This window comes from Haliotis asinina, chromosome 2 (genome assembly GCF_037392515.1).
Source record: "Haliotis asinina isolate JCU_RB_2024 chromosome 2, JCU_Hal_asi_v2, whole genome shotgun sequence".
NCBI classification, from domain to species: domain Eukaryota; kingdom Metazoa; phylum Mollusca; class Gastropoda; order Lepetellida; family Haliotidae; genus Haliotis; species Haliotis asinina.
In genome coordinates, this window is record NC_090281.1 from 79,694,028 (window position 1) to 79,710,853 (window position 16,826).

At 39.6% G+C, this 16,826-nt stretch overlaps 1 protein-coding gene across 1 annotated transcript in view; it reads left to right on the forward strand.

Moving 5' to 3' along the window:
* LOC137274401 (neuronal PAS domain-containing protein 2-like) overlaps nt 1–16,826 on the forward strand; it is a 100,932-nt gene that overhangs the window by 35,333 nt on the left and 48,773 nt on the right. Inside the window, exons 3-6 of the mRNA XM_067807572.1 lie at nt 8,919–9,001; nt 9,990–10,079; nt 13,405–13,495; nt 14,741–14,887. Coding sequence (XP_067663673.1) covers nt 8,919–9,001; nt 9,990–10,079; nt 13,405–13,495; nt 14,741–14,887 — 411 coding nt within the window. The remainder of the gene's footprint in view (nt 1–8,918; nt 9,002–9,989; nt 10,080–13,404; nt 13,496–14,740; nt 14,888–16,826) is intronic.

Consider the following 16,826-nt stretch of genomic DNA (forward strand, 5'->3'; position numbering starts at 1 on the left):
CTGTAAATAATCGAGTCTGGACCAGACAATCCAGTGATCAACAACATGAGCATCGGTTTGCCCAATTGGGAACCGATGACATGTGTCAACCAAGTCAGCGAGCCTGACCACCCGATCCCGTTAGTTGCCTCTTACTACAAGCATAGTCGCCTTTTATGGCAAGCATGTGTTGCTGAATGCTTAGTCTACCCCGGGACCTTCACGGGTCCCTGAACTATTATAGTTAAAGCACGAGCACACTTGCGTCCGAACTCCTTAATGATGTAAAAGTTCTGGGCGAAAGTGTGCTTTATTACACTATACATGGTGGTAGAACGAACTGTATTTCTTTTCCAAGATGCCATATTTAATAATTTCTAAGCCTAATTTCGATTAATCTATGACAGAAAACAAATAACGGTGTCTGTGACCTAAGTTAAGAATCCTCGCACAGGGCTAACTGACGCACTGATCTTTTGACGTGTCAGGCCCCAATGTTAAGACAGACGTTACTAGGAAAACAAATGATGAACAGTTGGGTGAAGGTTTATGTTCGGGTTAAATATCTTCTCTAGATCATTTTAATTACATCTGAGATTCTCCTAAACCATACAAGGCAATATGACCGTCGCATTTCTACTATCAACGAAAGTTCAGATCAGTACATTCAGCCGAAGCTGATTAGTCATGTGACGTTCCATGATTGCATTGTGGGAATGTAAACATTGCAAACATTACCATGTCTCTGTAAAATCTGAGTCGCACTCTGAGACATTTTATCATTCAGAAAACATAAACGTAATGTTTCCACCAGTGATGTTGGCTGTGTGATGCATCTGCAAACCAAGAAACGGGATGCGATGAAGCAGTTTACTGTGGGAGGCTGTACGAGGCGATGGCAACTGACGTGCATCGTATCATCAGTTACATTGTGACATAATGCACAGAAGTTCGATTATGGGGGGGCAGACTGGAATGGCGCATTGACGTCAACACATTGTGATGTAATGCAAAAAGTGCACATTATCGTCTGATAAAGTATTGTCGGCGCCTTTGATCTTTCACCAAAGCATCTCAGAATGGGTCACAAACATGAAATATCAACTCACCAGAATCCTGGTATTACAGAGGGCAGAAATTCTAGATGGGGCTTGTTTATAAAGTCAGTAGTCAGGCAGATGGTAATGTAGAAGATGATATAGTCGACAAACAGGCATTGATTGGCAGATCAGAACTCCTAATATTTCTGAGTGTACATCCATATGTGTGTCCCTTAACACAACAACCAGCCTTTATATACACTGACACAGTGTCAGGAACATTCGAGGTCGGTGCCATTAACTTTGAAGTTTCACAAACAGGAAGTAAACAATAGATTGCCAAGAAGGTCTGCCACTAAAAATACTATGCCATTGACATACGTGATACGAAATGTGTCCCACAATTCGCACACTCTAAACATTGTGACCCAATGATAACTATCACTTAATCAGTGATAATACAAACTACAGAATACACAAGAGACCATTCCTGGACTGGGCAGGAACTGAGACTACCCCCATACCAACCATTTATGACGAGGAAGATACTGCATCAAAGATTCCCGATGTCTTCCTTTTGGATGGATTCCAGCACATAATACCCTAGAACCTCACAGCTGATCAAGTATATAGCTAGTCATCATCAGATGGACTTTGAGAAGGCTCATGCATGCATGCAAGGAAGACACTGGAATTGTAATTCAAAGCATAGCATAGCACATGTTTGTTCATGAGTGTTCAACAAATTTAATGGTTAGTTTACTTCATTCAAGTGTGCTATATTAAAACAACAAAACTCTGATTAATCGAATATATGTTTTTTACAATCGATAATTATTTTCGTTCTTTTGACTGATTTCTGATCTTTGGAACCCCAGTATACTACCCAAGGTGTTTCTTCAGAACACACTGCATGTACAATCACACACAGCCATGGTAATATGATGGTTTACCAAGGTCAACCATGGTGCCATTTCAGCTGCTGCTAATGTTGTTACTACTGTGCTGAAGAAGAATTCAGAGTTCTGGACTTTTGTCCATGTACAAAGAAGGCACTGACTTCCGTCTGCTAGCAGCTTGTGCCAAGGCTCCTCTTTTTGTGCTACTTGAGGAAGTTCAGAATGTGTGGGTTGATGCAAACGCCGATTGTCCCCAAGGAGAATGAGTAACTTGGTTCATGGACTGTGTGATATCAACTTGGGTGGAGGGTACGTCATGAAGAAAAGAAGAATGGAACCACTTCACCAATGATGGTCGTTGAAGAAACAACCATGTAGGAGGATAGTATAACAGACTCCACTCTTTATCCAAGTTTCACCCAAACATAGACTGACACAGCAGAGAATCCAGGAACCAGGAAGGAGACGTTGCTGTGTAGCAGCTGACCGTGGCTTGCTGCAAGCCAAGACCAGGTTACACATTAGCGCCATCACTCTCCTGGAGTACATTATAAGACTCAGTATGCCATGGCACTTATTTGGTGTTTGGGAACAGTGTATCACAATAAACACAAACATTATCACTTTGTCACCTGTGATGATATGCTAAATGATACAGATTTTATTATGATAACATAATACATGATAGTTATGATAACCTGGTTGCTGTTCTGGTAAGTAGCTCAACACCCTTGACATGTGAGGTGTTGTTGTGACTTGAAATAATGACAGCTCTTATTGACAACTTTCTTATTATTGAGTGATAAATTATGACAATTAAAATCCTCAATGGTAGTATTATAAAGCCTCATACCAAACTGGAAACGGATAGCACTTATAGTTTTAAAGTAAAGTTACCAAACACCGTCCTGAAACATTTTCTGCCAGACTATACAACTGAGTGGCACCACTCAGCATTCAGCTGATGAAGGAGCAAGAATTAGCTCAGAAATGTTGCGTAAAGAATAAAAAGAAGTTGTTATGCATAAAAAGTGTCACACATTCAAATCAGAAGTTGATTTGATGCTAAAACCATACCAGTCTAAGTAAACTTAGTCTCAGTGTATTTTGTTACACTCCACCATTGAGGCTAACTAAACCTAGTAGAAGGTCGCGTCAGGTAATCTTTGCGCGATCAATGACCGTCCAATCAAACGCAAGACGGTTAAATAGATTTAACCAATCAGACCACGGCTACTCTTTAGGGATCGAGGGACTTTCAAAGTATTCAGCTCACTGACACAGATCTCTCCACACACAAGAATCCTCATATAACACAGTTATTTGACCTGCAGTATATACGCTTTGGGGTTTCTGTTGACGTGGTTACCATAAGCTAATATTTCTGCATGATAACATCCTAAAATATTGCCAAAAACACTATTTTCTGCGACTGTTTACTCACTGTTGTCATGGTTGTACGTACGCTGTGTGCATCACCCGGAAGCAAGCATACGCTAAATAGCATTCGGAATCGTTTGTTTGCGAACCTTTTCAAGATAAAGGTTCAGACGGTATGTGCGAATGTGCACTTTCTCGATTTGGTAAGCTGTGTTCTGATTGGTCAATCTCAAAGGTTACCTGACGCGACCTCCCATAAGGTTTTGTTAGACTCAGTAGTGGAGTGTATCGAAAAGTACTGAGGATACATTTACTTAGACTGAAACCATACAATTTTACGTTATTTAACAAATAACTTACAGATTAAGAAACTAGTTCCACTGAAATGTTTCGCCACTCACTGGACCAAAACACTTCCAAAATGCATCAACAGTTGTACTGATATCTAAAGAATGTACAGAAAAATGACACAGTGATGTCAAAAAAACATAGCTGAAGACTTCTAGAAAAGTTTTGTCACACTCAAAATAGAAAACATGGCTGAATGACTTCCTTGTAATGAAGAAAGTATTAAACAAGTCAGGTGAAATATACCCAAGCTATAACCAGATATCACATCTATTAAATTCTATAGATAAATTGTTCATGAAGACATAATTGTGCTGTTGTTAATGGCTAAAAAACTAGTTTCTAGTACTGAACAAATATTTACTGTTAAAATATATCAGACACAACCTTTCTTAATGGTTGCAGATCCAATATCAGTTTACGTCCTTTCTTTGAGAACGTATGGTTTTCCTTGACAAAGCATACAAATCAGAGACCTGAACAAAGGTGATTTGTTTTCTGAAGTGTAGTCAAAGGGTCATATATATGTCTTTCAGAGGTAAATAATGGACTTACAGTTTTGATTATGTGGCGCTGCACCGATGACAGTCCATGAAGCATAGGCATATAGTGTATCTCTTCCTTGTTAATAACAGTCCCAACTTCAACAAAAAACAAACTCATGCAGTGTTTACAATACTTTAGTTTACCAGCTGGCCATCAGGGCCTGCTGCTGCCTGCAGGTTTTCAAATCTACAGGCCCTGAATGACATCTGCAGGCCTGTTTGATTAAAGTCAAACCAATAGAAAGAAAGCAGACTAGACTGTACTCAGTTTCACAGTGATTCTACAAAATCAAGCAAAGCATATGGCACATAGAGAAGTTGAGTTGTTATTTGTTAGACTGTTGTTGACATTCCTACACTAAAGTGCTTCAATACCAGGAAGTGAATTATCATAACATGATTGATCATGGATGATTCCCAAACATTAACAATTAAAAAAACGGGGAAACATTCCAGTTGAAAATTAATTCACAGATAATTTACTGAAGGCCGTTATATTGCTGAGTGTGGCGTAAAACTGAAGTCACTCACTTACGTTTCAAGTCTGCCTTCTTACCATGCATGACTGATTCAGCCCACCACTCAAACATACGTGACATCATGATGGAAACTAGACAAGACCAAGACTAGATGAATACTCTAAAGGTCACATATTACAGTCATTAGGTGGGGTAGTCTAGTGGTTAAAGTGCTGGTTCCTCACACTAAACCAGGGGGCTTGATTCCCAACATGGGTACAGGATATGTAGTCCATTTCCAGAGTCGCTGCTGTGATATTGCTGGTATGTTGCTGAAGGCGGCTCAAAACAATACTCACTCATTTTTACAGTCATGAATGTTGTTCTACTGGATGGTAGTGCCATGTTACCATGGTGATCTACATTTAACGTTTAGTCAGATATGGGTCTGCTATTGTCTGTTGAATTTATCCTCCACTACAGTTGACTGTGTGTGTCCGTAAGATGTGACCGCCTTTTACAACACTAAACTTACGATGCAGATGTAAGTAAATTCTGCTGAATCACAGCTTACAGATCAATACTTTACTATCAGAAAGGGTAGTCTGTCTTATTTTGACCACAGGTCATCTCAATGGAGTAGCCAGTCATGAACACTGAATTTGATCTTTCACAAGTTTGATATCAGGTATCTCACTTGGATTTCTTCCATTCACAGGGATGTAAGAATGGTAGTTGCAAACTCCTGGGTTCCCATCACTGCGAGCTTTTGAACTTTAAACTTCACCCCTGCCTTACACTAACTTGCATGTTGCGTGACCTGACTTTTCCATTGTTCCTTAATGAACATTCTTATTCTGATGTCAGAGTAGAGAGACCTCATGCAGGCCGTTTACTGCACTTAATGTACTATTGTGCATAATTGTATTCATAGCATAATACAAGTGCGACAGTGCATGGCAATACTCATTTTCACAACTAAGAGACTGCGTCACAAGCCCTACAACTGGTTTTGATAAGGAGCCAATAATTTTATCTTATGGACATGGAGAACAACTGGAAATAGTTTTTATCAGTTAAGGACATTTTCTCAATGACAGTCAAACATTTCACATATGTTTATCTAATGATGGATACTCAACAGAAAAGAAACAAATACAAAACATATGTCAGAATTGTATTTTTCGGGCAGTGCGGTAGATAAGTAGGTAAAATGTTTTCTCATTAAGCAAGGGTACGATATATGAAGCCCATTTCTGTTGTTTGTAGCCATGATATTGCTCGAATATTGATTAATGCAGCCCAAACGTAACCTAAACCCAGTCGTCTCTCATTACATGTTTGTCCCTGATACAAGTCTGTCAACATTTCTTACCAACGCCTACTTTGTCTGGTCAGTTTGAAGTTAATTGGAAACTAGGACAAATACGGTGCCTGCTAGCTTAGAGGCACAATGTAGTGCTGTTTCAAAAATATACTGGTCAAAAACATATATATTAGGGCATGTGGACTCACTTTAGTTTCCAGTCGATAGAACAGTAGACATACTATCCCTTAGGACTTGCCTGAAATCGATAACTGAAACTTTGAGGCAAACAGCTCCTAGACAGGTAACACTTGCTGTACATGGAATGTAAATGATTGTTCGGTATGTTGGAAACTGTCGCATGCAATGTTGTTAGTGTCTGCCAAACTGGAACAATTATTAGCTGCATCATAGGATATTCGTAAAGAAGGTTCCAAGGGACATAACTCTGTGGGTTCGTTTGAACTAATTTTTGGTTGGTAAAATGCGTGAGGGTCATTTTGATGCAGTGTTGCATTGATTCATTCAATTTCTTGATGCATAAATTTTTTCGGAATAAATAATATGGTGGCTCTGCTGAGGGCTTATAGTTAGTATTGATGAGAGAAATACAATATTGATTTTTAGAGAAGTGTGGCATGATAATGTGCCTTTAAAATACTGTTGAAGTTCTTCCAAACTGACTGGAATTGCTGGATGCACATTTTAAGTTTATGCGTTAATTCAATGCATGATCACTTTGCATGCACTGGCTGTGGTGATCACACCGTACAAAACGGACTATTTACACTGTGAACATGTGGTCTTTTTCAAAATGCAGAAAGGATATTGAAACGCAAAGTTAAAAAAACCATATGTAATACAAGTGCATATTTGTTTTGCATTGACTTTCATTTAAGCATTTATGTATTGTTACTTTGAAGCTAATTATGCAGTATTTTGTTCTTTGGATGATGTATTATGGTCATGTGATTTATTCGATACATTATGATATTCACCAGTATACTTGTGTATTATTGCCTCTGGAGAACTGTTACATGTGGTCTTCAGCAACCCATACTTGTCATAAGAGGTGGCTAATGGGATTGGGTGATCAGGCTCATTGACATGTCATTGTATCCCATTTTCGTTGATCAATGATCTTCCTGTTGTTCACTGGATTGTCTGGTTCAGACTTGATTATTTACAGAATGCTGCCATGTAGCTGCATGCAATTTCTGGAGTATTTTCTGTTATGAATATTCCCTTCTTTAGAAACTATTTGACAGGGGAAAATTACTGGTTTAATATAGTGTTAATCTGTGTTGTGACTAAAAACATACTGGATGCCTAGGTGTTGTGCTGCTCTGTTTTAAGCATTTAATTGAGTTACTCTCCCAAACCTGTGTAAATATCTGTCTACTGATTCTATGTTATCTTGTAAAGTCAAAGCAGTTTTGAAAGAAGATCCCAGACTTGTATTTTATAGGACAAATATAAATATCAATATCATTGTTTATTGCCACTCAGTCTCTGTAAATGATGCACCTGTTTTAGTCTTTATTATTTATTGTTATTTATCATTGATTCACCTCACTCAGTTTTGTCATTGATTCATTCTTCACCCAGTCTTTATCATTGACTGAATTAAATTTCAAATTCAGTCTTATCATTTATTCATTTATCTCTGTCTGTCTTTGATTCATGAGACTGAGATAATATCATCCTTTGCCAGTGTATGAAATAGTGTCTGCCCGGTGACCCGCTGCTTGCTAGGTACATGGCGGGCTTAGAACTGTATTGTATCATCTAAGCCAGCCCTGTGGGCCAGTCCATGTTTCCATCGGTATATATTTTACAATGTCATTGACTATGGGTGATATTTTGAAAACAGTTCACAGTTGTGGTGGCTAGACAATGTCTGTATGTATAGTTCATGATCAATCAAACCCTAACTTCCACAGATCAGCCTACCCTGTTATCTAACACTAAACGTGATTGGTCTAAAGAATGCTCTCAGTGAGCAAGTCGTTTTTGTTAAATTTGCGCATGTTTACTTTTCACAAGGAGAGTTACAAATCCCCTGTGCTCACTGCATGAAGAACATGCATGTAGAAACCCTTCTTGCCAAAGATGCTGACCATAATAACTTTGCCTGTTTTTCTGATCCAGATGGCAGTGACACTAAATGAATCAACAGGGACCCCCAAGTTATGCTTTGTAAAATTTGCTTTTGCATATGTTTAGGTTTACCTCACTATAAGTACTTCTTTGATAAGAGTATTTTAACACCTTACCTCAGTTTCTTGTTTTTAATACAGGGCTGGTTACATGTTCACAGGGCCAGCAACATTTTTCAGTTAGCAGCCCGCGGGGCTTCCTGGATTTTCTAGGAGATTCATACACTGCCACTACAACTCATTTTGCAAGGGGTATTAAGATGCACTCCATCCACCTATCTGTGCGTGCCTGCATGCACGCACATTCGTCTTTTCCACACCAGAACTTCAATACTGCTCAGTATTTCTTCACCAAACTTGGCACATAGATAGATCAGGTGGTGAACTGGTGCCTTGGGTAGATTTGGACTTTTGAATAAAATATTTCTGTATTCTACTCGTAGTTTGACCTCAACAGTGGTGGTCGGCTCTTCTTCATTTCAGAGCTTTAAAACCTTTCAATACTCTCCTTCCACTTTGCAATATACTGGTAGTCACTGATTTAGTAGACACACACTGTTTATGTCCAAGTTGCTTAGATTGAGGCTCGTGTTGTTGATGCATTGTCTGGTTGAGGTTTTATTATATAGACACTGCAGAGAAATAGCGGGAGTATTGCTTAATGCGGCGTAAAACTTATTCCCTCACGCACTGCTATATACATGCCAGGACAATTGCTATAGTCATAACTAGTTGACATATTCCTAAAGAGTATTTGTCATTGCAGGGGATATTGTTGACAACCTTGCCTTCTTGTAAATTCAGGTTTGAAGAAGATGAAAACACAGCTTTATGACTGGTGTCCATCTTTCTTCAGTTGTGAAAACCGTGGGAGATTGCTCCATGAGGTATGTTGCTGTACACACATTTAAAGAGGCATTGTTTGAAAAAAATGTAAATATGTAAGGCCAGAGCAATTTTATTTCTTTTTTTACAGATTGTTGTCCTCAGAAAGCCAAAAGTCAGGAGCAATAAACAATCACCAGTCTGAGTAATATTCCTTTTAAAAACTAAAACAATATGAGGCAAAAAGCAATCTAAAAACATTTTCTTGCACATTTACAGTTTTGGCCAACAAAAATATTATTGCCTTATTTTTGAGTAGGGAGAATGTTTTTTTCGTATTCTTGGAAAAATGTGACTAACGGATCCACATATCGAGAAATAGAATTGGTCTCGCCTATTGTTAATGTGTGCAAAACATGCAACTCATTTTGGAGGATCCACTATTATTCCATGTTAGGTAAATGATTTTTGTTGTGCAAGAAAATAGTATCAGAAAGTAGGGTTTGGGGGGGTAGCGTAAGATGTTTTAGTCCATATACAAATCCCTCTTCACAGACAATCAGCATCATCAACAGGACCCCATGAGGATAAAGACCTATGAAGATCCTGATTAGAATTGATCTTCAGTAACCCATGTAAGAGACAGGATCGGGTTCACACATGTATATATATCCCATTTGCCTAGATCCATGCTCATGCTGTTGATCAGTGGATTGTCCAGACTTGATTATTTACAGACCACCACCACATAGCTAAGGATGTTGCTGAGTTTGTCATAAAGCTAAACTCAATCCCAAACCTTAAGGATACCAATCATAGAACAAATGCATGAGACCAGCTGTCGAGATTTCTGATGTCATCTTGCAAAGAGATCATGTTCTATACCATTCTTTATACAACACTGAAAACCTTCAGTTGTACTTTCCCTGAAGGAAGTTTATTGACTGCACATGCATTACAAAGAAAAGGTTCTGATTTTTGCCAATAAATGCCACAAGATATCCATGGCAACGATATAGGTATTGATTCCTGTTTCTGTTTGAATTTCAGATCGTTGATGGGTTTTTTCTTCTTGTCTCACAAAATGGCACTATTGTTTTCACATCGACTGAGATCAAAACTGTCCTTGGTCACAATCAGGTAGGTTTTATTTACACTTCAATGGAGTTTAAATGTCTCTTAGCAATAGGATATACATTCATGGCCTCGGGGGAGATTACAAAATCTTAAACAGACCGGAGGTGAAGGATATTTCTGAAATTTGACTTGGTGCCGAACATGATGGCCAATGCAATTCCCTCATTTTTATCCCCTTATGTTGTTGTTTCATGTCAAGTGAATTTTTGCGTTGCCTTTGCATGTGTTTATGGTGGGACCGACCTGTAGGATAGTATCACCTTTCATCAACATGTTGTATCAACATGTTTTTATAGTTTCATTCAGAACTGACAGTGCAAGACCCACCTTTTCGCATCTCATGATCTTTAATTTGTATGCCTTTTGAAGATGCACTTGGCATATAGAATTTAGTGCTAAATATATAAACATTATTATTATCATTAATGTTATCAGTGAATTCTTAAACACATGACCATGGTATAGTCAGATATTTACACCAATCTCTGTTTTTGTTAGAGATTCTTATAATCATAGAAATGTTCCTAGTTGCACTTATTTACATTTAATTAAACCCCAGGCTTCATTTTTGTTTCATGTTTTGGATAGAGCTTTTAAATGTTTTTGAAATATTTGAAGGGCAAAGTTAGTGTCTAGATCATACACTCACAAACATACTATGGGCAAAGAATTCTTTATGCTCAGACTATGTGCTTGAGATACAGTCTATTGCAAGCCTCATTATCGTTACTGATGGATATATGTTATGTTCAAACAGATGATTTTACTTTACATTTGGTGAAAGTATGTGTTCTGTTGTTCATTGTGGTTCCAAAACTTTTGATTTAGTTGCATGGTCTTGGATGGTGGGGTAGGCAAGTGGTTAATGCATTCACTGAAGCCCGGGTTTGATTCCCTACATGGGTACAATGTCTGAAGCCCATTTTTCTGGTGTCCCCGTCATGATATTGCTGGGTTAATGCTAAAAGTGGCATAAAACATATTCATTCACTCAATCAGTCAATCACTCACTCACTCTCACTCACTCTAATTTTAATTTCAAGTTTTGGTTTGAATATAATGAATGCTAGGATTTGTAACTTTCTCCTTGTACTTCCAAAAGAATGAGAATAATATGCCATTTGCTGTTCGAAGATCAAAGGTCAAGGTCACAAGGCAGACAGTTAATGGTTTGACCTTCATATTTTCTAAAGTCTTTAAAATTATTCTAACTTGGAACTGTTGTCTTATCATTTTTTGAGACATGATTTTGAATGGTTTTGGTGAATATTTGTCAAAGGTCAAGGTTAGGGTTAATGTGTTCTGACATATTAAGTGATCAGAAGTGCTTAGAACCTTCCTGTTTAGTGTAGGTTTTAGCATGTTTTTCCTGCCCACAGGTATGGTTTCACACTGGAATTATATTGCCATCACTTCTTGTTATCTGCAGGCTTGTTCATTGTCTGTATCTTGATTTCATGTTTATCTTTGCACTCAGCAACATTCAAGTTTCATGGCAGTCATCTGTAAATAATTGAGTCTGAACCAAGTGATCAATAGTATGAGCATCATTCTACCCTATTGGGGTACAATGACATGAACCAGCTAGCCTGACTATCCGATCCTATTAGTTGCCTTGTACGACAAGCATGGGTTACTGAAGATCAATTTTAGCCAGGATCTTCTAGGGGATTGTTTAAAACCTAGATAATATGAGTGGCAATTGTGTTTCTGGCTTAGAACTTAGTACACAGTTGATTGCACTTTTCTTATTAAACAGTTTGACAAGTCAGTCCATGATATTTTGATCCCAAAACCAAAATGCTTGCAATTAACTGTCAAACAAGATTTTAAATAATGAGTCAATAACATGGGCCTGTGGGTCCAGTAGATTATAGAGCATCAGTTTGATTATGATTGCTGAGAAGAATGTGAAATTGCTGCTATTGTGGTAGGTAGTGAAAAGTGGACCTCACAAATATGGCAGCAGAAATTATGGTATCACATAGGATATTATTGCAATGGATAGCTGTATTTATTTTCTAAACCCTGTATCACAACCCTTTTTGCATAAGACAAAGCACCATTGTTCATCACACTTTTACCAATAGTGACAACACCTTACTCCTAGCTGCAAGACATGGTCATAAATAGTTACTGCTTGCAAATGTGTGAAAAACATGCTGTAGAGCGGGCAGTGGCTCATTTTTTTGCCAGAAGGGTTATATGGCTGTCTGAGTGATGTGCTGTTCAGATTTGACCCTTCAACACTCGGTAACAGACAGCTACTCTCCAGTGTTTTCTTGCTTCCAAAAGGGTAATTATACCTCTTGGGTTTATGGGCTGGTACCAGGCTGGATTTCTGTTGTCTGATATCAAGTTGTTTGTAACTATCGATATAAATTAATGTCATCACCATTTCTACCCAATTGTGTTTTAAGTGCAATCACAACAATATGATGGCATAACCTTTACAATCTAATACAACTCACTCAGGAGTGGCCTCGTAAGTTGATTTTTGGGATGGTGAGAACAGCTGTCCTGGTTGAATGTTTTAGCTTATGCATGTTAAGAATATCAGCACTGTCTCCTGTTCACCTGATACAACCATGTCTGAAGCGTTGACAGATGTTTTTATAGAGAGGTCTTTGAATAATAGTTTACATGACGTTTAGCGATATTTGAGCAATATTTTGGTGGTTGACATGAGAAATGGGCTTCATACATTGTACACATGTGACGAATCGAACCCAGGTCTTGAGCTTTGGAACACTTTAACCTCTAAACTACTCCACCACCCCAATGTAAGGTTTGCGAGCAATGCAAAGGTTCACTTGGCTTTTTGTTTGAGTTTCTGATTTTGGTGTTGGTTGGTCAGCAGTGTATCCATGTGGGCGAGTGAGTTGCAGCAATACTATAATAGCCGACAACTGAAGTTGGCTTGAATATTATACCCATGTGGAAACTGAAGCCACTGTCTTTTGTGTGACAAGATCAGGGTTAGAACTGATACTCAGTATGTAGAATTGATGCTGGGGATTGGGAGGTTGGGCTTGCTAATTTGGATGCGCGATGTTAAATCCCAGTTGTGTAGATCAATGCCCATGCTATCACAGAATTGTCTGGTCCAGACTTGATTATTTACAGACATATCTGTTGAATCTTGCTGAATGTGGCAAAAAACTAAACTCACTCACTCGTTTTGATATGACAAGCAAGCACTTTAACCAGCAGGCTACCTTGCTGACACTTCCATGGTAGAGGGTGGTAAAGGTATATTACCTGTACCTATTCATTATGTCATCTGATATGCCATTAATTATAATCTTTTTTCCCTTTGTGTCCACAGTCTCAGCTGATTGGGAGATCAGTTTATCAAATTTTACACCCACAAGATCACCAAGTATTCAATGCACAGTTCCTACCGTTTTGTTCATCAGGTAAGACGTGTTTTTCTGTTCAAATTAAATAACTATTGAAAGGTCGGGAAGGGAGGTGTCTCTGAGGGGTGTCTCCAATAGGTAACAGTGTCAGTGTGTCTTACAGAGGACAGGAAATGATAGGAAGAAATAACAGAAGGGAGGGGTGACTGTGGGGCAAGTTGGGGTTGGCGTGTTTGTTGTTTCATGCTGTAGTATTCAAGCTATATGGTTTGTGAATGATCACGTCTGGACCAGACAATCCTATGACAAGCATAAGGTGCTGAGGAACAGTTGTAACTGTCCGGATCTTCTCGGGCCAGGGGTGAGGGGGGCAAAGAGAGCAAGGGCTAAGACAGGAGGGACTGAAACGATAGGGACTGGATAGCTTGAAGTGTTTGATTATGGGACAAGACAGTCACAAGACATTTTGCTGATGTGTTGTTTCTTCTACTGCTGTGACACAGAGAATGGCCTTGTGTTAATCCTTTGTACTCAGCTCCTAATGAGGCCATGGTCACTGGTCCATGGCTGAATTGCCAACGACAGACCTTCACAAAGATAATCAGTGTGTTTCAGTTGCTTCTCCCGTGTTTTATACTGCTAAAATATTAGCTCGAGATGGATTCAGTGTATTAGGTTTGAGTACTATGAAAAAAATGCATGAGGGACTTCTTTTCTTCCATCTCATAATGATCAAACTAAGAATTACTACTGTCTTTGTCTTTGTGTTTCTTTGATGGACTGTGTTGAAAACAAAGGTAAATTTCCATTCTTGTACTGTTTCTGATCCATGAAGGGATTGGGATGTTACAGAAATACAGTACACATTCCAGATGATTGTTGAATTGTTGTTGATTGTAGAATAAGCCTTCACCAACCCATGCTTGCCATAAATGGCGAAAACGCTTGTTGTAGGAGACTAACAGGATCAGGTGGTCAGGCTTGTTGACTTGGATGACACATGTCATGGGTTCCCAATTGCGCAGATCGATGCTCATGTTGTTAATCACTGGATTGTCTGGTCCAGACTCAAGTATTTACAGACTGCTACCATATAGCTGGAATATTGCTGAGTGCAGCGTAAAACTAAACTCACTCACCCATCCACACACCGCGCAGTGATGCATACCACCAAACTCCTTTCAGCCACCACACATAAAGCCAAAGAGATGATGTAATGTAAGTGCTATGTAAAATCTTCATTGTGCTCAGATGTTTAGGCAAACATTTCATTAACTGTATTGATATGGGTTTGTTTTGCAGATAGATGTGGTCATTCAGGCTACCGTTCGGTGTATCTACGTATGCTGAACCTGAATATAGCAAATACAGCATCATCAGAATATTCCTGTGTCCAGTTGATTGGAAACTTGCAGCAGTTCTCGTTGCTTTCAAGGTCAAGGTGTTCAGGTATGCTGGCTTCACGAAGTGAATGCTGTATAGTAACAGGGTTAAAGCCATGTGATGAAGATGAGTTTGAGGGTAGACATTCTTTTTTGTGGTTAAACAGCTGGACTGTACTGATGTACTGAATGTACTGAATATGTGGACAGGCTGGTGTGTGGATAGATGGTGTGTAGTTCAATGGTGTGTGGATGCATAGTGTGTTGAGAAGGTTGCAGATGTGTGGATGGGCAGGTGTGGGAATGGATGATGAGTGAATGGATAGTGTCTGGATGGGCTCTTGTTTGGATGGATGGTAATTGGATGGGCTGGTGTTTGGGTGGATGGTGAGTGGATGGATAGTGTCTGGAAGGGCTGACATGTGGATGGATGGTGAGTGGATGGATAGTGTCTTGATGGGCTGGTGTGTTAATAGATAGTATGTGGATGGATAGTGTCTGATGGACTGATGTGATGGATGGTGAGTGGATGGATAGTGTCTGATGGGCTGATGGATGGTGTGTGGATGGATAGTGTTTGTATGGGCAGATGTGTGGATGTATGATGAGTGGATGGGCTGGTGTTTGGATGGATAGTGTTATGGATAGTTTGTTGAGCTTGTGTGTGAGTCAACTGGGGGATAGTGTGTCAAAGAGCTTGTGTGTTCATAGGCTTGTGTATGGATAGATATTGTTTAGATGGCCTGGTGTGTTGATGGATAGTGTATTGACAGGCTGGTATGTGGATAGATGGTGTGTTGGCAGGCTGGTGTGTGGAAGGATAGTGTATTGACAGGCTGGTCTGTGGATGGATAGTGTGTTGACAGGCTGATGTGTGGATGGATAGTGTTTGTATGGATGGTGTGTTGACAGACTGGTGTGTTGATGGATGATGTATGGGTGGGCTCATCTTTAGATTAAATGGTGTGTTGATGAGCTTGTGTGTGGGTAGATGGTGTGTAGATGGGTGATGTGTGGATGGATAGTGTGTGAAAGGATGGTATGTAGATTGATAGTTTTGATGAGTTTGTGTGCATAAGCTTGTGTGTTGATGAGCTTGCATGTGGATGGATTTGTTGATAAGCTAGTGTGTGGGTAGGTGGACTGGTATGTTGGTGGGCTTGTCTTTGGATGGATGGAATGTGGATGGATCATGTATGGAAGGATAGTGTCTTGATGGATGGTGTGTGGATAGATGGTATGAGGATGAATTGATGCTGATGAGCTGATGTATGGATGGAAAGTGTCTTGATGGATGGTATGTGGATGGGCAGGCATATGGGTGGACTGGTCTTTCAGTGGAATGTGTGGATAGGCTGGTGTGTTGATGAATGGCATGTGGGTACACTGGTATGTGAATGGATGGTATGTTGATGAATACTTTGTGGATGGATGGTGTGTGGATGAAAAGAGGCGTGATTGGACTGGTATATGGATGGATGGTGTATTGATGGAATAGTGTAGGGCTGGGCTGAGCTTGTGATTGGATGGAAAATAGTGTTGGGATGGAATGATGTGTGGATGGAATAATGTTGAGATGGGCTGGTGTTTGGATGGAATAGTGTAGGGATGGGTTGATGTTTGGCTGGAATGGTGAACGGATGGGCTGGTGTTTGGATGGAATGGTGTATGGATGGGCTTGCATTTGGTTGGAATAGTGTAGGGATGGCTGGTATTTGGATGAAATGGTGTAGCCATGTCCTAATGTTTGGATGGATTGGTTTAGGGATTGGCATGTGTGTGGATGGAATGATGTAGGGATGGGCTGGTGTTTGGATTGAATGGTTCAGGGATGGGCTGTTGTGCGGATAGAATAGTATAGGGATTGGCTGTTGTGTGGATAGACTAGTGTAAGGATGGGGAGGTGTCTGGATGGAATGGTGTAGAGATGGGCTTGTGTTTGGATGGAATAGTGTAGGGATGGGTTGATGTTTGGATGGAATGGTGTAGGGATGGGAAGGTGTTTG